The 26,888-nt window shown below is 36.5% G+C and overlaps 1 protein-coding gene across 2 annotated transcripts in view; it reads left to right on the top strand.

The window, feature by feature from the left end:
• The window catches only part of PLXDC2 (plexin domain containing 2), a 450,758-nt gene that overhangs the window by 307,918 nt on the left and 115,952 nt on the right, over positions 1-26,888 (top strand). For both annotated transcript variants that reach the window (XM_034644245.1, XM_034644246.1), the window contains 2 exons: positions 3,884-4,002; positions 19,212-19,311. In XM_034644245.1, coding sequence (XP_034500136.1) covers positions 3,884-4,002; positions 19,212-19,311 — 219 coding nt within the window. The remainder of the gene's footprint in view (positions 1-3,883; positions 4,003-19,211; positions 19,312-26,888) is intronic.

The following is a 26,888-nucleotide window of genomic DNA, read 5'->3' on the forward strand; positions in this document are numbered from 1 at the left end:
TCTGTAGCTAAACTTAAGTTGTTTGCATATTTGGCTAGTATGAATAATGCTGCAATGAACAAGAAAGTACAGAGATCTCTTTGAGAACTGATTTTGTTTCCTTTGGTGTATATGCTGTAGTGGGACTACTAGATCATACTGTAGTTCTATTTTTAGTTTCTTGAGGAACCTCCATACTGTTTTCCTAGTGACTATGACAGTTAACATTTCCAACAGACTACATGGTCTTCTTGTTCTCCACATCCTCTCCACCATTTGCTATCTCTTCTCTTTTTCATAGTAGACATCGTAACAGGTGTGAGGTGATATCTCATTGTGCTTTTGATTTGTATTTCCTTCAAGACTGGTGTTGTTGAGCATCTTTTCACGTACCTGTTGGCCATTTGTTTATCATCTTGAGAAAAATGGCATTCAGGTCCTTTGTCCATTTTTTGTGTGTTTCCTATTTAGTTATATCAGTTCCTTGTATATTTTGGATATTAACACGTTACTGGATATGTAGTCTGCAAGTTGTTTTTTTTTTCCCAATCCCTAGGCTGCCTTTTCGTTTTGTTGGTTTCCTTTGCTGTGCAGAAGATTTTTTGTTTGACATAATCCAACTTATTTTTGTTCCTTTTGGTGTCAAATCCAAAAACATCATTACTGAGACATATCAAGGAGCTTACCGTCTGTGTTTTCTTCTATGACTTTTGTAGTTGCAGGCCTTATAGTCAAGCCTTTAATCCAATTTCAGTTGATTTTTGTGTACAGTAATTTAGGGATTCGGTTTCACCTTTTTTGTACGTGGCTATCCACTTTTCCCAGCACAATTTATTAAAGAGACCATCCTTTCCCCGTTGTATATTCTTGACTTCTTTATTGAAAATTAATTGACCACATAAGAACAGGTTTATTTCTGGGCTGTCTATTATGTTCCATGAATCTAGCTGTCTTGTTATGCCAGTACCATACTGCTTTGATTACTAGAGCTTTGTAATACTTTAGAATCAGAAAGTGTGTTGCTGCCAGTTTTGTTTTTCTTTTTCGAAATTGCTTAGCTATTTGGAGTCTTTTATGTTTCCATACAAATTTTGGGGTTCTGTTTTATATCTGTGAAAAATGTCATTAGAATTTTTATAAGGATTGCATTGAATCTATAGATTGCTTTGGCTAGTATGATTTTTAACAAGATTAATTCTTCCAGTCCATGTATATGAACTACTTCTACATTATTTGTGTCTCCTCAATTTCATCATCAGTATCTTACAGTTTTCAACATACAGATCTTTCGTCTCCTTATTTACTTTTATTCCTAAGTATTTTATTATTTTTGAAGCTATTATAAGCTCCTCACTTTGTTCATGTATTGCTCTTGTAACCTCAATGAGCATCTTTATGACTGCTGTTTTGAACTCATTTAGGTAAATTAATTTACTGCTGTTTCATTGTTCTTTTGTTTGGAACATATTTCTGTGTGTGTGTGTGTTTTCATTTTTCTTGACTCTATTAGGTTCTGCGCAGTAGATAAAATAACCACTTCATCCAGTCTTGTCAGAGTGGTTTATGTAGGACACAAAGTGCATCAATAAGCCCAGCCCAAGCCCCTGGTTGTCTCTCAAATCTCTATGATTATCCCTGACACCATTTTTGTTCTTAATGGTTCCCAGTCATTGAGAGTGTGCCAAGACCCATGAGTGTTTCAAAGGGAGTGATCATAGTCAACACCTACACGTGGGGTTGATCTGGAGCCAGGCCCTCAGGCAGCAGCTAAGAAAGCATGCAGTCAAACTGCTTCCGGGGGGGATCTGGGAGATAGACATTTTTGCCTGGTCTCTCTACTAGCTATAAGGGGGTGCACTTTCACCCATTTAGAAACTGTTTATTTGCTATAATCCTCTAGGATTTGTAAATACAAGCCTCATTGGCTATCAGAGTGAGGTGATTTGGCTGCCTAAACCTTAGATGACAGCTGTAAAAGTGGGGACACTGGGTGTGTGGACAAGCTCTTTCAAGGAAGATATTAGAAACTTGGTTTTATTGTTGGAGTTAGCCAAAGGGAGATGGTGGGGGAAGTGCTCGTTGGCTCTTTTGCGCCTTGGGGAGGATAATAGTAAGCAGCTAACTGAACTACTGAGAAGCCAGACTTTCATGCTACCGCTTATGAAGTACATAGCTACAGCCTTTCCAGGGAAATATTAGGAGATAGCCATTTTTGCCTGTTCCTTTTCTGCTGAGCCCTGGGGGCATAGCCATGGCAAGTACTCATGGGCATACCTGTTGCCTCTTTGCCTGCGCTAGTCCTGTGGGACTTGTAAATCCTAATCCAGTCGTCGATATCAGAACCAGGTGATCTGGGGGCCTATCTCTCAGGTGGGAGCAACAAAAGCTGGGTGCCAGACATGTGCAAGCTCCTTTCCAGAAGGAAGTTGGTGACCTGTTTTTATTGTCAGAGTGAGCAAAAGGAAGAAGGTGGGGGAAGTGCCAGCTGGCGCTTCTGAGCTCCAGAGGGGATCACAGCTCCTAGATACATACAGTTTCAATGTGGGTATTTTCTCAGTTGCCCAAATTATAGCAGGTACTCAGCTAGTTTTTAGATTTCTCTTGGAGGAAGTTGCTCTGTGTGTAGCTCTGGGTTTGCATTGTGTGTGTCCATGGGAGGGGGGAAATTCAGAAACCTCCTATGTCACCATCTTGGTCAAAAGCTCTCAGCATTATGTTGAACTCAAAAACACAGTGAAGACAGTATTCTTTTTACATCAATCATCAGGTACAGGGATTAGCTCATGAGCAGTCAGATGGAAGGAGGGCATAGGGCAAGGCATGTGGGAAGAGGCATGGAGCTTGCATGCCCTCCCTGGGCACACTACTGTCCCAGCAGCTCCCCGTCTCCACTAACCCAGAAGCTCTCTGTCATACAGTCTTGGTTTTTTTCCTTTTTAACCAGATGTTTACTGACCTGGGAGATAAATGAATCTCTTTTAGTTCTGTGAATTTCATTTTCTGTAAAAACATTTTTTCCTTTCTGTAAAACATTTTTCACAGAATGTAAACATGATTTTTTTTTTAACCAACCAAAAAATGCAATACTTAGAGCTAAGCAAATGTCTGAGCTGCTCATTTTGTTTTTCTTTCAGGAAAAAATAGAAAATAAAAATGCCATTTAAAACCAAACTATGACTTCTCGTCGGTGGCTATTAAACTGTTTCAGTTCACATTTCATGTTAATAGTTTTATAGTTAATTCTGGCAGATTAACTCATCAGAATATGAAACATAGCACTAAAGATCCGTTCATCCCAGCGAACTTCAAGCGGGCTTCAGAAATCTTTGCTTGGGGCCCTTTAGGCTGCCTGGCAGCCTCCTTGAAGCAATACAACAAAGACAGAAATGCAGGCATTGTGAACCAGAGAAGAAAATTCCCATTAGTGCTGAAGGAAGTTTTTTCAGCATAGAAGGGTATAATTCTAAGTATCGAAGAGACATTTTCAGGTCTTTTATATATGATTCTAGCTTTCCTGAATGTGTTCGTTTCTTTTTCAGCATTTGTCAAATGTATTTGAAGCTCATTCAATCCACTTGGGCTGCATTTTGAAAGCGGCTCATAGAAATTTAAGCAGACTGTACCCATTAACATTAATGGACTTCCTAAGGCAAAATTCCTTCATACTGGGCTCAATATTAACCTCAGTATGAGATTAGATTTTACTAAATATTTAGAGAATACTCAATTGTTTAAAAATATCCCAAATACTATTTCAATAACAGAATTCCAATTAACCACATAAAATTCAAATGGCACAACTACTAGATTTGAAGACTATATCCATGGTGTTGTGAGGTCTCTCACCAGAATTGATTGATATATTTTTATCAATGTATTTCTTCTGTTTCAATGGGGTTTATAGGCACAGCACTTGTTGTCCAGTGGGACCATGTACATCTCCAGGATAATTACAACCTGGGAAGCTTCACATTCCAGGCAACCCTCCTCATGGATGGACGCATCATCTTTGGATACAAAGAAGTAAGTAATGTATTGCTGATGTCCTTTCCCCTTGATCTTGACCTCTCTCTATCTTTTTCTCCAAGTGTCAAGAAAGGGACATTTTATAGGCATGAACCTCAGACCACTTTTTCATGTCATGGTTTCTTTTGCTTCGTACAAAAAATTTTTTTAATCAACTAGGTAGCCCTGATTGTTAATTCTTTGGATTTTGTTTTGTATTCTGATATCATTGGCATTATGGTCGATGAATTTCAAAGAATTATTGAATAATTATATCCTGATGATATTATAATGAAATATCTCTAAGAAAAAGTATTTCCAACTTGGAAGGATTGCTCCCCTACATTTGACTATATTTATTTTTTGTTTCTTATTGCCTTGTTAATTTCTGTGACATGTTTTGATTCTAATTCCACAGTATTAGTATACATGAAAATTTGTGTGGCTCAGTGACCCAATACCGAAAGCATATCAGGACCCACAATTCCCAGTGTATATTTCAACCTGATAGGCAAAATTAATTAGTGTTCTAAGTGACAGAAAGAATAATGGAATTTAAACCTATGGTTTCTTTCATTTTACCAAATTCACAAAGTAAAGAATGGAAATTTACTAAATTATAGCCTTAAATTTACAGGATGTCTAAATTAGAATAACAGCATGTTTAGTTTAAAAACTCTATTGACAATATATAATCACAGTCTATTAGACAACCTAAACTTTTGGGGAAGAAAACAAATATAAGAATAAAATTCCAGGAACAATAGATGTGGTGTTTTTGGCAGTCACTAGGCATGAGAGAAATTTTGACAATATGAATTGATGATGGACATTATTAACCCATGGGTTAATGGGTGTTTATAATAATACAGACTCACTATCTCATTTGAAGGTTATTTTTTGTTAGCAAATGAATCCCTGACTATTAAAAGGATGTCAACAATTTTAAAATGATTCACTTTGGTCAAGCCTTCTGAGATACATCTTTTCTATAAAGTGAGGGGTAGTTATATTTCAAGTAACTAGGTCAGCTGTTGGAAATCCTATAGTCATTTTAAATATTTCCACTCCTTTGGAGAATTCTTCCATGTGGAATTAATCATTTACTTGGGGCAATAATATAAACAGAATAGAATATAGAATCTGGTCTGCTTGGTGCTTCTTTATGCAACCCATTTTTGGTATCATAGCCCATCATATTCTTATGTCATCTTACTTGCAAGATGGGAGAATAGAGCTCAAAGGGACTCATTCATTTCTAGTTTTCATAATAATCTAGTATAATCCTGAGACTGCAGAGTATCGTTATAGAATGTTAGTTTTCAAGTATTTTAACCAACAGTGGTAAAGTTTCTGGAAAGATGTAGAGTCAGAAAGTCTAGGGTCTTAAATTTCACTGACTGTGGGCTTTTTCAAAACAGGGTTTTGTTTGTTTGTTTGTTTTTATTGTGGTCTCTGTTTCTAATCTTTATTATAAAAATCATCATCTTTATACTGTTCTCAATGGGTGCCTCACATTGCAGAGTAGCAGTTCATTTTTCCTATTCCTTCTTTGTAGTGAATTTGGTATTTTTAAAATGTTATTTTTTCTTTGTTAATCAAAGAAAAGTTTTCCAGCGTGATTTTCCTGTTTTGTCATGGGGAATATTACACTGATAAGCAATTTTAATACTTTCTTTATGTTTCCAGACTATTATCCTATTGAACACTAGTCCTTCTGAACCCAGAGTTCTAAAAAAGTCACTACTTTATTATTTGTCTTATTGTCCTTTCTCTGTCTGGTTAGAAAGTGGCTTTTTATTTCATATTCTCCCTTAATATTTTCCAATAATTGTCAGGCATTTTATTTTGCTGTTGCAAATTTCTGTTTGTAAAATTGGCCACAGTAAGGGTTCCCTTGCATTTGAGGAGAAAGCTAGACACTTATAGCTAGACACTTCTAACACTTCTAGAAAAACATTTTTGATCACAATAGCATAAAACAGTTGTTTGCATAATATATTAACCTTGACAAAGTGCTTTCCTATACAGTATTGTTTTCAATTCTTCAGTGATATCTTATATTCTTAATATTCATAAAGGCACTGGCACATGAAGGTTTTAACAAATGTGTGTAGCCTAGTTATGGAATTAGATCATACACAATTACCTTTATTTTATAGCTAAGCAGACTGCATCAGAAAGGTTAAATGACATGCTTGAGGACACAGAGCTAGTTAAGCACAAATCCAGGACTAAAGGCTCTAATTTGGTGATGCCAAGGTACCTCAACATTATTTTTTTCTTTTCCAAGGAGATTATGTATAACAATTCACAAATATATTTCTCATTTGTTTTTTAATAAATATTAGTTAATGTTTGGTGTTTAATAATTTTTTTATCTGACTCCAACATATGATACAATTACAATCTCATACAGTTGGAAGTACTCCTAGTTAGGGATGCCTGGGTGGCTCAGTCGTTAAGCGTCTCTGCCTTCAGCTCAGGGCATGATCCCGGTGTTCTGGGATCGAGCCCCACATCAGGCTCCTCCACTGGGGGCCTGCTTCTTCCTCTCCCACTTCTCCTGCTTGTGTTCCCTCTCTCGCTGGCTGTCTCTCTCTCTGTCAAATAAATAAATAAAATCTTTAAAAAAAAAAAAAGGAAGTTCTCCTAGTTAAGTTATAGAGCTAGCGAAATCATAAGGACATGATAAAGTGTATAATTTTGTGTTCCTGTCCAGGTTAAATTTACAGAACCAACATTATAGATAGGGAACTAAGTGTAATTCTTTCTGTACTAAGTTGCTCCTAACTGGCTAATACCAGCTTTGTTTTATTTTATTTTATGTGAGTAAGAGAAAAAAATCTGATGTGTTCAAAAACTACCGATAGAGCACTTGGTTTAATTGTAGAGTAAAATTAGTAAGGCATTGAATAAACTTACTGACAGAATTTCATTTTTATTTCCCTCAAGTGATTTATTCCAGTAGATAATTACGTTTCTTCTAGTAACTCTTTAAGTGCCAACTCCCCGTACTAACCGCTCAGATGACCTTGAACTCTGTCATGTTCCTCATACAGTAATTTCTCCAACAGTATAATTTTTCACAGTGCAAACTAGATCAATAATGGTCAAAATTGGAACATACATTTGCACTTATAACAATTTTGCTTGTAATAGGATTGAGATAGGAGAGTACTACTGCTGTTTAAAATAAGAGTGAATACAGATTTGTTTGGGGCATTCAATTTTCCCCCATCAAAATCCAATGTTCTTCTAGCCATACTGGTGAGAGGAATAGTGGAGGCTCTGATTCCTTTAATGAAATAAGTTCTCTCTCCTGAGGTTATAGCTCTGTACTATTGAACCAAAGACTTAAAATTCTGTTTTAAGTTATAGATCCCCATTGTTACACAACTGTTTATTTTAGTTCACTTCAAAGATACCGTTGACTTAGGATGAAGCAAAAGCCAGAAAAGCATATTGTCTTTTTCTTAATTTTCTATCGGATTACCAACTGTTCATTTTATGCATTTTCCAATTTCATAGTATCCATTTGTGTCTTGTGCATAGATTTAATTACTTGATAAAATTAACCATCTTGCCCTCTATTTCCTAAATATATTAATAACAGTTCCTTTAAAGTTTATGGCTGATGACTAATATCTAGATTTCCTATGGGTCTGTTTCTATCATCTGTCTTTTTCTTCCTTCTCCTCTAGATTTTCATTCATTGGTCCTGTCTCCTTGCATGCCAGGTAATTTTTGATTGAATGTTGGGCATGGTTTACAAACTACTAAAAAGATGCTTTGAGGTTTTGGATGATGTTTTCTTCCTCCAGTGAGGGTTTCCTTTTTCTGTTTGGCAGGTAGGGTGGAACAGATTAGTTTAATACTGTCAGGGCTAAGCTCATTCCAAGTTGAGCATCAGTCCTTATAAAGACTGGTGTATTTCTGGTTAGCACATACTATTAGAAAGTGGGCCCTCAGAAATCTCCACCCAGGCCTGGGTTTTACTACAGGACCTTTTGCCTTAATGGCCCTGAACCCCTATGTTTTCCTCAGCTCCATGAGACTGTCTGAAGTTCTGTTCACTTTCTCAGTCTCTAAATCTGCTTGTAAATTGCCAAATGCCTTGATAGGAAATTGGTATTGCATTCACTTCTGTGATTTCCTTTCTCTGGAATCTTATCTTTTCAAGTCTTTGCTCTTTGATAGTCACCTGATGCCTTCAACAGGTACTTTCCATATGTTGTTTATCTTTCCTGCTTGATCTCAGTAGGAGAAATGGTCTTTTACAAATTTGTCTGCCATGACCGTAAGTCCCATTCACTTTTAATAACTATCTCCTAATTTGATACAATCTAGTATTTACTGAGCTCTTCATAATATGCCAGCCAGAGACCTAAGTGCTTAAAACTTATCTCATATAATTCTCACTAAAAAAAGAGTTAGTTGCTTTTATCATTTATAAAGAAGAAAACTGAAACACCTACAGACATTCAGTAGCTTTCTCAAAATTATTAAAGATTCATCCAAGGCAATATGACTTCAGAGCCTGTAGGCCTAATCTCTATACTGTACTGCCTCCATCCAAGCTTCCTTTTCAAGAAATAACTAAACTGGGGGTGACTGGATGGTACAGTCAGTTAAGCATCTGACTCATTTTCAGTTTAGGTCATGATCTCTGGGTCCTGATCTAGTGGTTGTGAGATTGAGCCCCCTGTTGAGCCCTGTATCACACACCATACTCAGTGAGAAGTCTGCTTAAATTTCTCTCTCCCTTTGCTTTACCCCTCCCACCCCTCCCCTGTTCTCATGCACTCTCTCTCTCTAAAATAAGTAAATAAATTTTTTTAAAAAAAGGGAAAGAAAGAAAGAAAGAAAGAAAGAAAGAAAGAAAGAAAGAAAGAAAGAAAGTGACTGAACTGCTTCACTAACTTCAATATCTTGGACAGTCTTTCCTGGCTAGTCATTATTGTACTATAACTCTGCCCCCTCGAGAGCACAGGTAAGAATGGTTTGCCCTTTATAGCATTTATCTTATTTATTTTATTAATCTTTTAAAAAATGAAAAGAGGTTGTACATAGGTTAAAAAATAATAAAAAATAAAACACACACCCTTCTCAGACAATTAGAATTTGGAAAATCATATTTCTATTTCCTATTCTGTTCATAACCAGCTGTGACCTAGAGCCCATGTTCTTTATATTATTTTTAGTTACTATTGAATAATGAGGCTTGTTTGCTTGATTACAGTAGATACAGACCTAAAATATGGGACCATGGATAATGTAACAAGGAACCTACCTATTCACAGATTTCATTCCAAAAACATTAGGGGTTTGAAGTCAGATTTTTTACAATCCTGATGCTGTCTTTCCTAGTATACCATCATTTTTCAGAAGTTGCATTTCCTCTGACTTGTGTTTCTCTTTTGTATTTTGAATTTATTGCATTATTTCTCCTCTTGTATTTTGAATTTATTGTTACTTTAGATACAAAATAGGGGAGGATGTGATTCTTTTTGTTTCTCTTGCAAATTTGGTCATTTTCTTTTAACCAGCTCATGGGAGGGACAGGGTAATCATCAATTTCAGACAACACAATTAAAAAAAAAAAAGAAAGTCATATAATCCTTCTATATGGCAGCAGGGGGAAATCATAGAGTGCATACCCTACCTGCGAGTCAGCCTATTCTATCCACTTTCTTGGTTGAATACCTTACTATCTCCTTCAGCAAATTTTAGAGGAGGTCAGTATAGAGGAACTGTATTGTTTATTAAATAAAATCACTTTCTAATCTATTTTACCATGTAAGTATTTAAACTTAATATACTTCAGTGTAACATCCACTGTTTCTTTGGAAGAATGCATAGTTAATAAATCACCATTGCCAGCTAGGTGTAGGTTTAAATGGCACCCTTAATGCATTTTTTTAAAATTTCTTTTAAGACTATTTCTCTTATTTAAACTGCAATGCTTCTTCATTCATGGTAATCATCCTGAAAGTATTGAAAGATGAACACTTGCTGAGCTTGTAGAATTTATGGAGAAAAATAATCCAAGAGCATAAGAGAAACCCAAAAGACCTGAACAGTGAAACATTTGCCATTGATACGAAGTTATTTGAGTTTATGGCTATTGCTCTGTGGGTGAGAATGTTGGACATGTGTTTATATAATATATATGCATCCAAAAAACTTTATAGTTGTGCCAGTAGAGTTATATGCATGTGTATACACACACACACACACACACACACACACACATACATGTATGAAATATATACCTAACATATATGCATGAAATATATACCTATACATTATATGTTCATATATTTATATATTTTTACTCAAATAACATTTATTTAATTAATTTATGATGCCAGGTTGACAAAACCCAGATGACAAAAAATGCTGATTATAAAGTCTCAAGAAATCATTCTAAAGAAGATGTAGACACAGATGATTTTACATTATGGTGTTGTCTGTATTTTAAATACGTGAAATATAAAATTGTATATACATGCCTTTATTTAGGATCTAATTCATTTGCATTTGTGGATGTATTTTATTTTTTTAGTTATATCACATATAAAAGCTCCTGATGTTTTAATTTCTTTTTAATTCCACAGTGTAAGAAAATGACAAATTGAACCATTTTCCCTTTATAATGCTCCAATAACAAATGCCATGGGTATAAATAAATAAATATAAAGTAGCAAAGGTAGAAGGACCTACCTAGAAGAAACAATTTTAGAAGCAGAACATGGGGGGCATCTGGGTGGCTCAGTGGGTTAAGCGCCCGACGCTTGATTTCAGCTCAGGTCATGATCTCAGGGTCCTGGGATCGAGCCCCACATTGGACTCCACACTTAGCAGGGAGTCTGCTTGAGGATTCTCTCTCCCTCTGCCCCTCCCCCCACTTATGTGTTCTCTCTCCCTCTAAAATAAATAAGTAAATCTTTAAAAGAAGAAAAAAGAAACAGAAACTTGTTCTAATGCTGGCCCTGCCCGTAGCTGTTATGTGTTCTTGGGCAATGTATTTAATCTTTATGGTGCACTTTCTCCTTGAAGCCCTTCTTCTCTGAAGTGAAAGGTCTTTCCAAGCCCAAGGAGTTTCCCAATGCCCGCTCTTTTCCCCTTGTGCGTTATTCCCTGGCCATGTATAGACAAGCTCCCTCGTCTAGCTGTAGGCCCAGAGAAAGTTCCCACCATAGTTTTACTGTCCTGAGCCCAGTTACACTGCTTTCTTCAGACAGACATCTGCCTCATTGTCTTATTTTATATGAAGCTCCGACTCTAGTTGTTACTTCTGTTGGTGGCAATCTTTAAATCAGAGGTCCCAGTGATTGTGTGTGTGTGTATTTGTAAAATGGATATGTTGCCAACATTTAGATATCAATGGGTTTTAAATACAAATACAAATTTGCATTGCCCCTTGAGAAATCAAAAGCCTTCCGTCACTTGCTCTACATTTCTACCTAGCAGCCGTTGGCTGGGAAGTGTGCTCAGGGTATGTTCCCTCCAGTTTCTCCCACAGCAATTTCTTGTTTCTTACCCCAGGCTAGCGGTAGTTTATGTAGAGGTTCAGTTTGAAACTCCTCTTCTAATAGAGGGGCTGTCCTTACTCATCAGCTGTGTGTTGTCTGCTTCCAGATGTTCTATAGGCTGTGATTATGAAGATGGGGGATAGAGGATCGTTAAGAACCTATCTTTGGCTTATGGCTCTCCTTTGCTTTCACACCATCAAGTGCTCAATACCTGGCATATGAAAAGAGTTCAGTAACTCTAAGCTAAAAAGGGATTAAAATAATTGTGCAAAATGTTAACAATATTCAGGAAAGCAAATGGATTTTTACATTGTCAAATTTAATTGAAAGCCTTTCTGTTGGAATGCAGTTTTCAGACAACTAAGCACTAATACCGAGCACTTTATGTGTTGTTTTGATTGTAATAAATAAAAGCATGACTTTTTATAATTGGGTGCCCTACTGAGTAACACAGAAGCTAGATCTGACATTCAAAGACAATGAGGTAGAAAGTTAAAGGTTAAGGTTAAAAGTTAAAGTTAAAGGTTAATGCTGGTAAGAATGGGTAAAATAATAAGCTTTGGGTTTTCTTAAATGTATATATATTAACCTACTGGACACCATGTTGCTGATTAGCGAGTGAAGGAAAATGAGTGTAGAGTAATTCTTCTCCCATGGTAGGCATGTGATTCATACTTTGGAACACACACCACACAATCAAGCCTTTGCCGAGATGCTGTGCCGCCTATTAGGTAGATAGCTGGGGCCAAAATGGAAACAAATGAATGTTTTGGTGAGGTTTGCAGTGCAGAAGAGAGAGGAAAATAAAGTTCTATTACCTCTGACTCAAGCAGCATGCTGTTCTCTCCCTAACTGTTACAGAGAGATGTAAAACTTCACGTTTTATGTGCCATGTTGGGCCTCTGTGTCCTGGAGAATGACACCACACCACAGAATAGAGAAGACCAGTGTCTCTGCCCTACCTCGGCCCATCCCTGATATTTTTTCCTACCTTAATTTCATCTGCTTATTGCAACTCCTTTCAGCATCTAGACTTCATTTGCTTACTATATCACTTATAGAAAAATTTATACTTAACTTAAATAATAAACTTATCTGTGTCCTATAAATTGGAATGAAAATTAAAACACCTAAAAAAAGAAAAGAATTTATAAACGCTGTGTTAAGTTGAAATGGAAGCATATTTTAGCCAGTGCTACTGTTCCTTTTCTATAACTATCCTGTGGAATGAATGTAATCGTAAAACTCATTCTCAGAAATTTACGATTTGATACAAATCATACAGAGGCTGAGTGAAAACTTAGCTTTGCTTCAATCATAAAATGGCAACTGTTACAGGCACTTGGAAATAATGAAACTACATTTCTTTTTTTCTTAAAAAAAAAGAAGAAGAAAAAGAAGAAGCTTCTATAATTTAGAGTTGCTACTATTTCAGAATGGCTTCCTGAAAACCCCAGGAAATAACCTAGGAAACATTTTGAGAATGACTGGAAATTTGTAGAAAGGATAAAAAAAAATATAGCTTCCCATAAAGCAGAATTTTTAGAGTTTTCATGCTTGGACATCACCATTGGCTGTAGCTTCTCTGACTTGAGTCCTTCATATCCTTGTACATAGAGACTCTTCTGTGACATGACGGAACCTTTCTTATACTAATTTTGTGTGACACTGGCTATAATTCTAGATGGTTTATTTATACACACACACACACACACACACACACACACACACACAATTGCTTTGTTGCTATTAGTCAAAGTAATTCAAGTTAAATGCAACTTTTAACACTCCCCCTGATTCATCATAATGGTCTCTAATTAAATACTCACATGCAGACTGGTCTGACTTGCTCACAGAGAGCTTACACAGCCCAGTTCCTTACCTGCAGTAAGTGAGAGGACGAACGATCCTTTGAGAGAACAGCTCCATGCCTTTGATGTCTGGAAATAAAAAGATTACAGTCCAAGGAAGCAAGGTAAAAAGAATATATGACAATATCAGGTGGAAAGAGGCAGACTATTTCTGAAAGAAATCTGTGAGAAAGCCTGGAATTGTTCATCTTTTCCTCATTAATCTTTTATAATATGAAACATTTAATTCAATTGCCAAAAGTAGTGTTTTCAAAACCTGATGTGTAATTATTTCATAAAAGGCTTGGGTGCCTTCTTGGAAAATGTGGGGAATTAAGAGCTTCTTGTACATTTTCATTTTAATATTTAATAAAATATATGATAAAAGTCCACAGTTTTAGAAAATCTGTGCTTGTATTCATGAACTCTATAAAATTTTAAAGAAAAGCATTTGAGGCCAGTGGTACTGCCATAAAATCATCCTTTTCCACACCTCCCGCTTCTCATCTTGTCCATCTCTGGACATTTCACTACTCTTCTTCAGTGCTGCTCAGGTGGCCCACCGCACAGGCAGACAAGTCCCTTCTCATGGCCTGAGTGTGAAAGCACCCCTGCTGGGGCACAACACAGTGGCCGATGGAGAGCTCAATGCCATTCGTCCTGCTACTCAGACCAAGGCTGTGGTGACATCATTGGCTCTCCTCTTTCTCCCACCCTCCTCAAATCCATGCCATGGCTTCATAGCAGTACCTTCACAATTCATCTGGAATCCATCTTTCCATTGCTTCCCCTTCCTACATGTATCACTCTAGTGTAGTCCAAGCCACCCATCCCTTATCCAGACAACTGTGATACCTTCCTAATTCGTTTCTCTATTACCCCTTGCTCCCTACAGTCTTGATCACGCAGCAGCCAGGGTGATCTTTTTCAGATGTAAGAGAACATTCTTCCTCTCTTCAAAGTCCTCTAAACCTTCACTGTACAGCATGAATCAAGTTCAGTCATTGCCAATGCTTGCGGGGAATGCGTGCTCCCTATGATCTGCCTCCACTGCCTCTCATCTCCTGTGACAATCTTATTTACTCCTTCTTCTCCAGTGATAACCTTTAAATTCTGAAAGACACCAAAAAACAGTTAAGTCAAAGCCTTTGCCTGTACTGGTCCTTCTACTCAGAGTTTTCCTCAAATATCCACATGGCAAGCTCACGACTACAGAAAAGTCATCTCATCACAGAAACTTTCTGTGACCCCTAAGGAGGCCCCCATCCCCTTCCCTCTCTTCACCACACTTTAGTTTTCTCCTTAGCACTTACCACTTCCCCGCATACTTTATTTTTTACATTCACTTGTTATGTTCATCTCTGCCCTCTAGAATATAAGCTCAGTGAGAGCAGGATCTTTGTTCTGTTCTCTTCTATAATCCTACAATAATACACAGAAAATATTTAGTTTATATCTAATAAATGAGTGAAGGAATTCTATCTTATCCAATAACATCTAGAGTGTATATGCCTTTTGGGGGAAATAATTTTTATGTAGTAAATAATACTCTCAGAAATTTATTTTCTATTTTATATTTCCACATTATGTTAAGATTCATAATAGAGATATTTATGGTAGTAGTCGTTTGTCAGACACAGTCCTCAGAAGTCACCGTCCTATGAATAAGTATAACTAGAAAACGGGCAGCAAGTTAAAATGTTTCTCCTAGAAGCAGACAATGATTTCTACCTACCTCCGTTCTCTTTACAAATAGATAAAGTATTTCACCCTTATTAACAGTTTACTTGTTGAAGCTTGGAAAAGTCGAGATCATTTTATAGAGTAAAATCATCAAACTGAGGCTTGAAAGGGTCCTTACAGGTCACCTACAACTATCTTCCTAAAGGGCTGGCCGATTTATGGTGGGATTGTTTTCAGTGACAGAAAACTGTCTACATTGTTAGGCTATCCATTTTGGTTTTGGATGGATTTTCCTTAGGTTAAATGAGTCTGAATCTAGGTAACTTGGACACATTGGTCTTCATTTTTCGGAATCTAGAGGAAAAAGCATAAACTAGGAAATAAAGAAATATAGAAGAGTGAAAGCAAGATGCAGAAGATGAAACTTTTCTACTGGAACATTCCCAGCTTTCAAGTTTAATTGTACCTAGAAGTAAAGAAGATATTTATCTGATTCCCTGGAACCTAGGAGGAAGAATGCTCCTTCATTTTACGTAGAAATACCCAGTGAAGTTTGTATTTGCTGTTAGATCTCTAATAGAAAATGTATTGGTTAGTATTGCTATGTAACAAATCACCCCAAAATGTCGTTCCTTAAAACAACTCCACTTCTTATTTCTCACAAGATACCTATGGATCAACTTGGCAGTTCTATTGATCTGGTTTGGACTCTGCTGATCTCAACAGGGCTCATTCATGTGCCAGCTGTTAGCTGGTGGATTGGCTAAGGGCTAGCTGTTCAAAGATGACCTCTGCTGGAAAGGAAACGCTCCTCCATGTGCCTCCCTTGTATTTTCAGCAGACCAACAGCATACATTCTCATGGAACTGGCAGGGGTCCAAGAAAGGAGGTGGAAATGTGCCAGCACATTTTCAATCCTGTCTTTTGCTTCACGTTTGCTGTCATCATTCTTTGCCATATTACTGAGCCAGAGTCCAAGTGGGAGGGGACCAAAAGTGACAAGGCAAAGGGCATGGATACAAGGAGGCCACTGATGGAGGCCATTAGTATAATCAGTCCACCACAGGCAAAAAGCACAGGAGGAGAGGGTTTGACTTACAGACAAAATATAAAGGAAGGGAGTGAAAGGAAGGAAAGAGATGGAGCAAATGAAATAAAAATGAAAGATAGCTAGGAGAGGAAAGAGATGAGGAAGAAAGATTGAAGAGGTGGAATTGAAAATGTGTAAAGATGGGAAAGTAACTATACTAGGAGGTATGCAGGAATCCAAACATGTGACCCCAAAAACAAGCTCTTCTATAAAAATATAATACTTGTGGCAGCATAATAGCACTTTGCAATTAATACCAAAACAAACTCAAGTGCTGCTTTAAGTATGGGAAAAGAAGAAATACAGTCACTTACCACAGAATTATCTGGTAAAATATATCTCACCTTGCAGAGGAAAATTGCAGTCACAGATGTTGGAGAATGTAAGCAAGTGATGAATACAACTTACCAAAGCTTTCATACTTACTACTGATCAGGCATGTGTGGATAATGCTGCTTGTCAATTGTGACTTTGTCTTATTGGCATATACAAAATATAACTGGAACTGGAAATATTGTCTTTTTTCTAATTTTTGTCTCTTCTTCTTTAATTATGTCTCTTTTTTAAAGATTTTTATTTATTTTTTTGAGAGGGAGGGAGAGAGCACAAACAGGTGGGGAGGGGCAGAAGGAGAGGGGAAGCAGACTCCCTGCTGAGCAGAGAGCCTGATGGGGGGCCAGATCCCAGGACCCCGAGATCATGACCCCAGCCAGAGGCAGTCACTTAACCAACTAAGCAACCCAGGCACCCCTATAAGTCTGTCTTAAATATAAATTACACTTATATTAGCATTAATATATTATGTCAACTAAGAAAAGGAATTACAAATATTGATACCGAGTATGGCTTAATAATCACTAAAGTATGTCAGAGTTTCCTTTAGTAGGGACAGAAATGTTGGCTTTGTTTTGTTTCTGTTGTCCAAATATCAGAATATTTCTTTAAAAAAAAAACAGATTTTTATTTATTTATTTTAGAGAGAGAGAGAGAGAGCAGAGAGGAAGAGGGAGAGGGACAAGCAGACTACACGCTGAGCGTGAGCCAGTCTCAGGGCTCAATTTCACAACCCTGAGATCATGACCTGAGCCGAAATCAAGAGCCGAATGCTTAACTGGCTGAGCCACCCAGGTGCCGCCTCAGAATATTTCCTTTTTTTTTTTTTAAAGATTTTATTTATTTATTCAACAGAGATTGAGACAGCCAGCAAGAGAGGGAACACAAGCAGGGGGAGTGGGAGAGGAAGAAAGCAGGCTCATAGCAGAGGAGCCTGATGTGGGGCTCGATCCCATAATGCCGGGATCACGCCCTGAGCCGAAGGCAGATGCCTAACCGCTGTGCCACCCAGGTGCCTTCAGAATATTTCTTAATGCTGGTCAAGAACTGGACACACTGATATAAAATTGGCAATACCATAACACTGTTTAAGAATAGACTAATTTAGTGCATAAAGAGAAAATGTCATCTTGCGTTTACTTGTTTGGTGATAATTCCATAAATTTCAGGTACATTAAAATTTCCTCTTAATTGGTTAATTGCAACAANCTCGATCCCATAACGCCGGGATCACGCCCTGAGCCGAAGGCAGATGCCTAACCGCTGTGCCACCCAGGTGCCTTCAGAATATTTCTTAATGCTGGTCAAGAACTGGACACACTGATATAAAATTGGCAATACCATAACACTGTTTAAGAATAGACTAATTTAGTGCATAAAGAGAAAATGTCATCTTGCGTTTACTTGTTTGGTGATAATTCCATAAATTTCAGGTACATTAAAATTTCCTCTTAATTGGTTAATTGCAACAAAATAGCCCTTTCACAATTTCGTGATGTCATAGACAAAAATAAGGAGTACAGCCCTTATTATATCTTCTACCCAAGTTATTCTCCTTGCTTCTCATTTCTATGCTGTATATTATGGCTTATAAAACAAGGTCTGAGCTAATATGGTCTTAAATGAATTATACACAGATGCCCCATGGTCTGGNAAATAGCCCTTTCACAATTTCGTGATGTCATAGACAAAAATAAGGAGTACAGCCCTTATTATATCTTCTACCCAAGTTATTCTCCTTGCTTCTCATTTCTATGCTGTATATTATGGCTTATAAAACAAGGTCTGAGCTAATATGGTCTTAAATGAATTATACACAGATGCCCCATGGTCTGGTTATTCCACCTTAATATTTGTTGGTACATTTATTCTTCCTTTGTTGTTTCTTGTCCCTTTATTTATTGCAGATGGTTTCATGCCCATTTTTATGTCTATTAAACTGGTAATAAAGATAGTAATCATATCTCCAGCGATCCTTTTCTAAATCTAGAAAAATTGGCTCTAAGAGTTTTTCTCATTTGTAACTATTTCATATATTCTCAATGTGTTTTAAAATTTTTTAAACTGTAAATGTGAAAAATGTCTGTCATATTCAGATTTGGGTTCTGCCAAGGTTTCAATTTAGGGAATGTGACCTTGAGATGACCCATAATAATTCATAAGTTTTCCATATAGGTTTCAATCAGAATAGTGAGGTTCAGCCTCCATTAACACTTGCCAAGTTTCACTATCTATTAATCAACAATGATATGGTTAAAATATATATTTAGCAGTGCACTTATTTGTCCTTCTTTAGGTTTTCGATGTAAACAAGGATTTTTTTTTAAACCATGAAAAGTAAAATAAAGTATTTTAGGAAAACAAACGATACAGGAAGAGTCTCTATTTCTGAAGTGACAGCCAGCGCTGAATCTATTCATGGTGCCTCTATGTGTGATGAGTTTTCAGCATTCCGCATCAGTTAGATTCTCTGAGAATCTGTTTACTTTCATCCTCAAGCAGCTGTCTATAGGACCAGGAACTCTCTTGTCACTTTAACCCATCAAAAGCTCTAAACATATGTTATGTTTTGGTATCGTATGCCTTTCTTCTCTAATATCCCCACTGGCTCTCTCCCTGGTCCTTCTTCTCCATCACCTGCTTTTATCCAGCAAACAGCATGATCACGCTCCCCGCCCCCACCCCAAATGAAATTCGCATCTAACACATAGCAATCTGCTTTTTCTTTTCCAGATTCCTGTCTTGGTCACACAGATAAGTTCGACCAATCACCCAGTGAAAGTGGGGCTGTCTGATGCATTTGTCGTTGTCCACAGGATCCAGCAAATTCCCAGTATGTAGAAGGGTAATTGCAAAATCTGAGCCTGCTTGGGCGGGGGGGGGGGTTCAGTTTAAAGGAGATGGACTTCAGGCAGATGTGATAGTTTGAACAATGGAATCACTTAACTGCTGCTTGTAAATTGTATTATTTGGTTTATAACTCTTATTGGCATTTGCTGTCTCTCTGTTACTCTTCAACTAATAATTTAGGCAAAGTGAAATTAAACAGCCGAGCCAACAGTATGTAATTTTGGTTTCTCTGGGATAGTTAGCTTGGTTGCACAGGTGTATTCTTTCATTAATAAGAAGAGCATGAAGAAATGACATTATTTGACCGATAGGTATATAAGTTTTATTTGTCTGTTTGGCTTAAATTTGTCAGCAAAAGAGCAGCTTTGTGCCCATTTTTATGTCTTTCATGTTTGTGTGAGAGTCTAGAGGAAGATGAAAGAAGAAGTAAATTAAAGTAAATAAAAACCTTGGTGGAACTATACCTGCCAGAGAAGATACACGTTTTGTTTGTTGTAAATTATTTTCACTTATCTAGACTAGTTTGCATTTGTAGAATAAAAGCATATGTATTACTTGGGCAGCTGTTCAGCGTATTAGAAATTCAGAATATTAGAAATTCATCGTATTAGAAATTCAGAAAACCACCATTGGTAGTAGTTCTGATCATGTATATAGCCATCATTTGAAAATTTCTGTTTTTTAAACCTCTATTTCAACAGGAATCCTGAGGGTGTTAGTACTGAAGATGTTTGTGTCCTAGACATGCTTATTTAAAGCAAGAGATGATAATAAAATGCATCCCAAGCTTAGACCATTTCTTTCCCTTTTTTATTCGAAGTCCTTCTTATATTTCACTGTAGGGGTAGACCTAATTTAACACATGCATATGCTATTTGGTCTTCCCTCAAACTAATTCTGTTTAGGTATGCCGTCTCTCAAATACAGAACATAAATGGAGTGGAAATTATTTAGACTTCAAATTCTTAGACTTTTTGGATTGGCTGGAAACGTAATAGGGGTTCTCTTAGAACAAGATTTAGAATGATGTTCATCTGTGGCAATAACGCTTGGTGAAAAATGTGAATCTTCCATGGCGTTTTTTCCTTATTAGCTGTGAATTACTGGGAAGTAACATTCGAGGGAACTGTTAAATCAAGGCAGATTTTCCAGCAACAAAATTATACTGTGAACAAAGCAAGGATATATTAGCATGTGTAGGCACATAAAGACATCCTCTTAAATAAGAGGCCATGTCCTGGGAGAGCCAGCTGATTCCCCTTTGAGGACAAGTGTTTTTCACATTCCTTCTCTCAGGGATGTTAAATCAAGCATGACTTGAGTCAATTATTACACAAGTAAAACACTAGTTTTAGTTTATTTGTGGGTGCTTTTCTTCTGAGAAAGAATGTTATTTGCAGCTTCCTCAAAAGACATCTTGGTCCACATTGACGTTCCGGTATATTATTGTTTAGACAAAAAGACCCACCCAAGCACAAAAGAAAAAAAGATTTTTACAAGTGTATTTTAATATGCAAGTATTGTCTCAGAACCGAAGCATGGTAGAATTGTGCTGAGAACGGAGAGCCCAAATTGCAATTTTGCACCCCTTGTTAGAAGGTAATAAGATAACTGTTAGGTTTTGAGGGAAAATATCTTTCCCAAATACAAATTTTATTGAGTAAATTGACAAAATTCATCTGAGTTTTGGGAACAGATTATGTCTGAAGTGGAGACTCAGCATTCATCTAAAAAAATTACACAAGTGTAGGGAAAAGCTTCCCTCAGGCAAGCCGCCTGCTGGAATGCCATTCCCATCTCCTGTTGACCTCACTGTTCCCCATCCTGAGAAAATTAGCCAAGAAAGAATGGAAGTTCTGAGTTTCAAATCCACTCAACCCTGCCTTTAGATGGGACCACATTTCAGCAAGAAAACTGGAATTGATGTATTCTATTTAAAAATCTTTTTGGGAACAGAAAAATTTAAATCTCCTCAAATATCTGTTCCCACATTTATAAGGTGTAACAGTGTCTGTTACATGAGCTTCCCTATAGATGGAGCGTTACAGTCGCGTTGTATTCTCAGCCTAAAAAAAAGCGTACCTATATAGGCCAGGGATTAGGCTAACCCAGGATTAGCATAATATGTTAGACAACTATTACTTTTTCTGAGACTATAAGATGATTCCTAGAGATCTGTGTGTTACTGATTTGTGCAATCAGAATTTAGATAAATATTTAAATCCTTTCCAAAATTCTGCTCTCTTATTTAACAACCCTCATTTTTAGGAGTCATCCTTACAGGGAATTTAAATCGTTCATCTCTCTTCCCCTTTTTTCTTCTCCTGAGTGAATTTAGGGAAAAACTGATCATTATCCTAAGTAGTGAGCAGTTTCATTTCTTCTCTGTTGCAAGGTGCATTACATAGGACCCTGTTCTCACAAGATCAGTTTTCTGTTCTTTTCATCATTTTGGTTACACGGGTTATAGAGCCTAGATCCTCGGCTTAATCTACCCATGGCAACATGGGAATGCAAGCTATAACCTTGAGAATAATTTTTCCCAGTGGGAACACAGCTGCTATACCATTCTTATCAGTTGGTGAAGGTTTGGTAAAGCATTTGAAAAGCTGGTAGGTAGGATTAATTTATTTATTACGAAGATTCCTCCCCACCCTTTCATCATAATATCAAAAACAAAGAACTTGTTTTCTATTTTTTTTAAAGGCTTCCAAGTAGTAAATTATTTCAATGCATCTTTCAAGCATTGTTTATTACTGTAGTCTTTACCTTTCAAAAAAGATCAGGTGATCTGATAGTTTAAAATATCAAAGGGAATTCAGGCATTGTTAGTAAATTAGTAAACAGTTCTGAGGTTACAAAGGAAATTCCTTTGCTCCTTCCAAAAAGAAAAGAAAAAGAAAAGAAAACAACCCATGGTGAAATTAACCCTTATATCTAAAAAGTAAAATAAAAGATAAAAATTAGTTAGCAGTCCCGAAAGAATAAGGGATACCATAGTGGGAATATTAATCATGAGACCTTGAGCATTTTATTTAATTCCTATAACTTAACATACAAGATGGTCATATTAATACCCACGATGCAAGGGGTACTTAGCATGCAGTGCTTGGCACCAAGTAAGCCCTGTGTTTGTGTCCATCTTTATTGTCGCTTCATCAGCATCAACATTGTCACGGGACACCTGGGTGGCTCAGTCGGTTAAGCGTCTGCCTTCGGCTCCAGTCAAGATCCTGGGATCCTGGGATCGAGCCCCACGTGGGGCTCCCTACTCAGTGGCGAGCCTGCTTCTCCTTCTCCCTCTGCCTGCAGCTCTCCCTGCTTGTGCTCTCTGTCTCTCTTTGTCAAATAAATAAATAAAATCTTCTAAAAAACCCACAAAAAACAGAAAACATTGTCACTTTAAAAAGACAGCGATGCTAAGATGACCACGTCCAGAAACAAGCGCTCAGGAAAATGGGTCCACAGGGAATTTCCACCTGAAAACACCTCAACACCCTCTCTCTGAAACTCATTCTTTCCAAGTATCCTTTGTTTTTTTGACTTCTCGGTCTGTCTCGTCTGTCTGTCCATAGGTCTCTGCATCACCTTCTATTTCTTATAAAATATTTTTGTAGAATTTTAGAAACAAAAGAACACAGAGATCAGGTGATTCGGTCTCCTCAGGTCCCGATGTGAAAAACAAGTCTACATACAATGACTTCGATTATTCATTACAAAACTCCAAATGTAAAAACGTACTTGTGATGATAAGCATAGTGCATATTAATTCAGAGAAATTTGTAAAATAACAGCGAATGCGAAGAAGAGAATTTAATTGGTCTGTAAATCTACCACAGAGAGATACCAATTAATGTTTCCCTGTATCTGCATCCAAACTTGTGTTTATAGTAGAGACACACGCCAACACGTGCACATTAAGAAAATTGGCATGGGGCTATAAGTATTTTGAGAGAAAAATAGGTGTATTTTTCTCTTAATATGTATAACACATTCTTTTCTGCACTGCTAAATACCTGTCTAAACTGTGGTCATTAATAGCTGCAAATTGCTTTATTTCATAATTTATGTGACCTGTCTGAACACTGGTTTGTCATGTTGGTTGCTTTTCATATTAATTATCAGCAGAACAGTGCTGAACATCCTTGTTTGTAAATGTTGACACAACTCTCTAAAAATGAATATGTGGCCATTGACTGTTAATGTTTTTTTTTTATGTACTTTGACAAATTGCTGTCTCTAAAGGTTGTACCAATTTACTTTTCCACCAGCTTTTTATTAGATATCCCATTTCCCCAGATGCTTCCAGACACTATTATCATTTCTTAAACCCTGCAAATTTGATCCACGAACATGATATTTCATTGTTGCCTTAATATTCTTTTGATTACCAGAAAGTTTTCACATTATCATGTATTCATAGGTCATGTGTCATTTCCATAATTTCTCATTAAATAGCTTTATTAAGTAATTCTCAGCCTCAGCTTACATCCCTGAAAATTCTTTTACACTGCAGCGTGCAGAGATCTTCCTGGATAAATGTATAGTTCTCACTAGTACCATTCATACTCGTTTGTTTCTCTCTGCTCCAGCTTAACACTCTGAATTTCCATCTGAATCTCTAGGGTGCTGACCTTCTCCATTGCACCTCACCTTTTCTTCGCCTTCCGAGCTTAAAGAGCCTAACATTTCCAGCAAGAAACCCAGAAAATCCACTCTTGCCTTCACAGTTCTTTTATTTGGGAATGTAAAGCAACGCCATTTTAGTAATGTGAAAGTTAGTTTTACACACACGCAGAATTCTTGTCCAAGAAACCAAGCTGGAAAGCTGCCGACCTAACTGGAAATGGTTCTTCTCCGAGTTAACGATAACGGCTATTTCTGAGTCCTTGAGAACACTCCACTTTATTCTTCTCGCCAGCAGTACATTTTCTGCCTCTTTCTTCACATCAGTCGCTCTCTCATCAGCATCTGTTGGTTTCAATTTATTGACCTTGTTCCTACTACAACTTGCTTTTCCTTTGTTGGTTATTATTCATAGCTTAATAAGAAATATTAGCATTTTCAAAGATAAAAGTCACAACTAATTTGGAGAGCAAATATATTTTAAAGATGCTCAGAGGTTCAGTGAACTCTTTGAGGACCATTGTATATAGTTTGTCATATGTGGTCGCTTTATAAGCTTTACAGACCAGGAAGCAATTTTTCAAAGAATTGACCAAAATAACATTTATAGACTTAAAAAGAAAAAAAAAAAGAAGCTTATCAAACAAAAAGGGAGATTTGTTTTTTACTCTGCAGAATGTATGAAGCTTTAATTGTCAGAAAACATAATAGCATAGACCAGTACTATCTGATGGAATTTTCTGCACTGATAAAATATTCTAAATCTGAACTGTTCAGTATTGGTCTCACTAGCTGCATGTGACAACCAGCACTTGAAGTGTGGCTAGTGATGTTTGGGAATTGAATTTTTAATTTGATTTCATTAATTAATTTTAATTTAAGGAGATACATGTGACTAGTGGTTACCACATTGGACAGGGTGATAATAGACCATATATGCATATTTAAATAAAATACTATATTTCAGGTATAATATATACAGAACATACGTTTTACTTCTTCTTTGCCTTCAAAAAGCCTTAGAACTTTTGATACAATTAAATAATACATTTTCAAATATAAACATCCCATTATAACTGATTTACCCCAAATAAAACAATTTGTAATTTTGATTGGCTAGTAGGACACCTCCATTATAATTACTTAGCAACTGTAATTAAAAAAAAAAAAGCATGTTGACAACTATGGAGGAAATGAATAATCTTGAACAAACTGAAGATATTTTTTCTTTCATAACCCAATTAAAGCTCTTCTAGAAGAACTGAGCCTCTCTTGTTATTCTCAACATTATCAGGGTCTTTTAATTCATTTAAGGACACACTAATCCACAAATCCTTTAGTAAATTGGGTCATCTTACCTTCTTGGTCCGCAAAATGGAAAGCACTTCAAAATTATTCATTTTACAGAAGATAAAATTATTTCTCTTTCCAGCCCAGCTTCCTCAGGTGCTTTGGTTCCCACATATGCACTTGCCCACTCAAGGTTCAACAAAAGGAAAAAGAAACAGAAATCATGACATTTTCCCCATAAAATATCCTTTCATGAAACTCTTCCAAGATAGAAAGTGTTACGCAAAGTGATGTTCTATTGCTTAATACGTACATTGCAAACATACCCTATTTGGTATGTTTGATTTTTTTTAAAAGAAGCAAATATTTAAGAATTGTCTGGATATTAGAAATCACAGATTAGTTAATTGTAACATATTTCAGAATGTTTTTTAGAATCTATGAATGAAAAACAATTCCTTCAGGGACTTGTGGCTCAATTGGCTTTTTAAAAATCTATTCATTCATTTATTCATTGACTTTTTATCCTATACCAACATCAGATAAAATAAAATTTTACCAATACAGAGATGTGTCTCTCAATATATTTAATAATTTATTTCTAACATAAAATACTAAAAGTCACAGAAAGGACTTCAATACATTATTAAAAATTCAAGACATTTAAACATTTATGTGTTTAATGAATATCTATTGAGTACCTATTAGGCTAGGATTTATTGGTGTAAGGAAGAGAAACCAACTTAATGTGCTTTTATTTTATTCAGTGAAGTGAATCAAAAGTTCATCTTTGCAGTGGTTACCTTACTATGGAAGGAATAGGAAAGTAGTCAAAATAGTTCTCAAAAATAATCTAACTAGAAATATACAATTTTTCTATCAAGGTCTGTCTGCCTTTTTAATTTTAAATTATGACCTCAGATTCAATTTCCCACTTTTCTCTCTCATGTTCGCCTTCAAATTTATGCTATCCTTTGCCTTAATTATTTTTTATTTTTTCCTATTACATAATGAATATTTCTATTTAATTTACACTTCCCTACTGCACAGATAATATTTCTATTTTTAACTAAGACTGGTTGGATACCTTTATAAACATGCCCACATGTTAATTTTTCCAGTTGGATTTTTTATAGGAAGTTTAGTTTCTTGGAAATGTAGGGGATTTTTCTTACATAAGGGCCAAACATCTGCATAATTTAGCTCTAAAAGCTTTTTAAAAACTTGATTTTAAAATAAAGAAATCTTACTGCATTTCACCCAATTTGATTTTAAAAAGTCACAATCTTCTTTTCTCTCAGAAAAAAACAGAGAGAGAGAGACTTAATGCTATTGCCAACATAAATTATAAAATCTCCCCATGTGTCTCAGAAATTAAGAGGTGTGTTCCCCTGGGGGAAGCACCATGTTCAGAGGAACAGTTCCTAAGTCAATGGGAACCATGACGTTAGGCCTGCAAACCATATATCACACCAGCCCACTGAGATACCGCTTGACCATTTACTGTCCCAGTGCTCGTTCTGGTTCTCTTCTTGTTTAAGCCCTTACTAAATATATGTGGAAGGAGGAGAAAAGTGAAGATTGGTTTTAGGTGAAGTTTCTGGTTTTCTTTATGCATGCTCAAGTAACTTACGAAATCTGACC

Source organism: Ailuropoda melanoleuca, chromosome 15, assembly GCF_002007445.2.
Source record: "Ailuropoda melanoleuca isolate Jingjing chromosome 15, ASM200744v2, whole genome shotgun sequence".
NCBI lineage: Eukaryota > Metazoa > Chordata > Mammalia > Carnivora > Ursidae > Ailuropoda > Ailuropoda melanoleuca.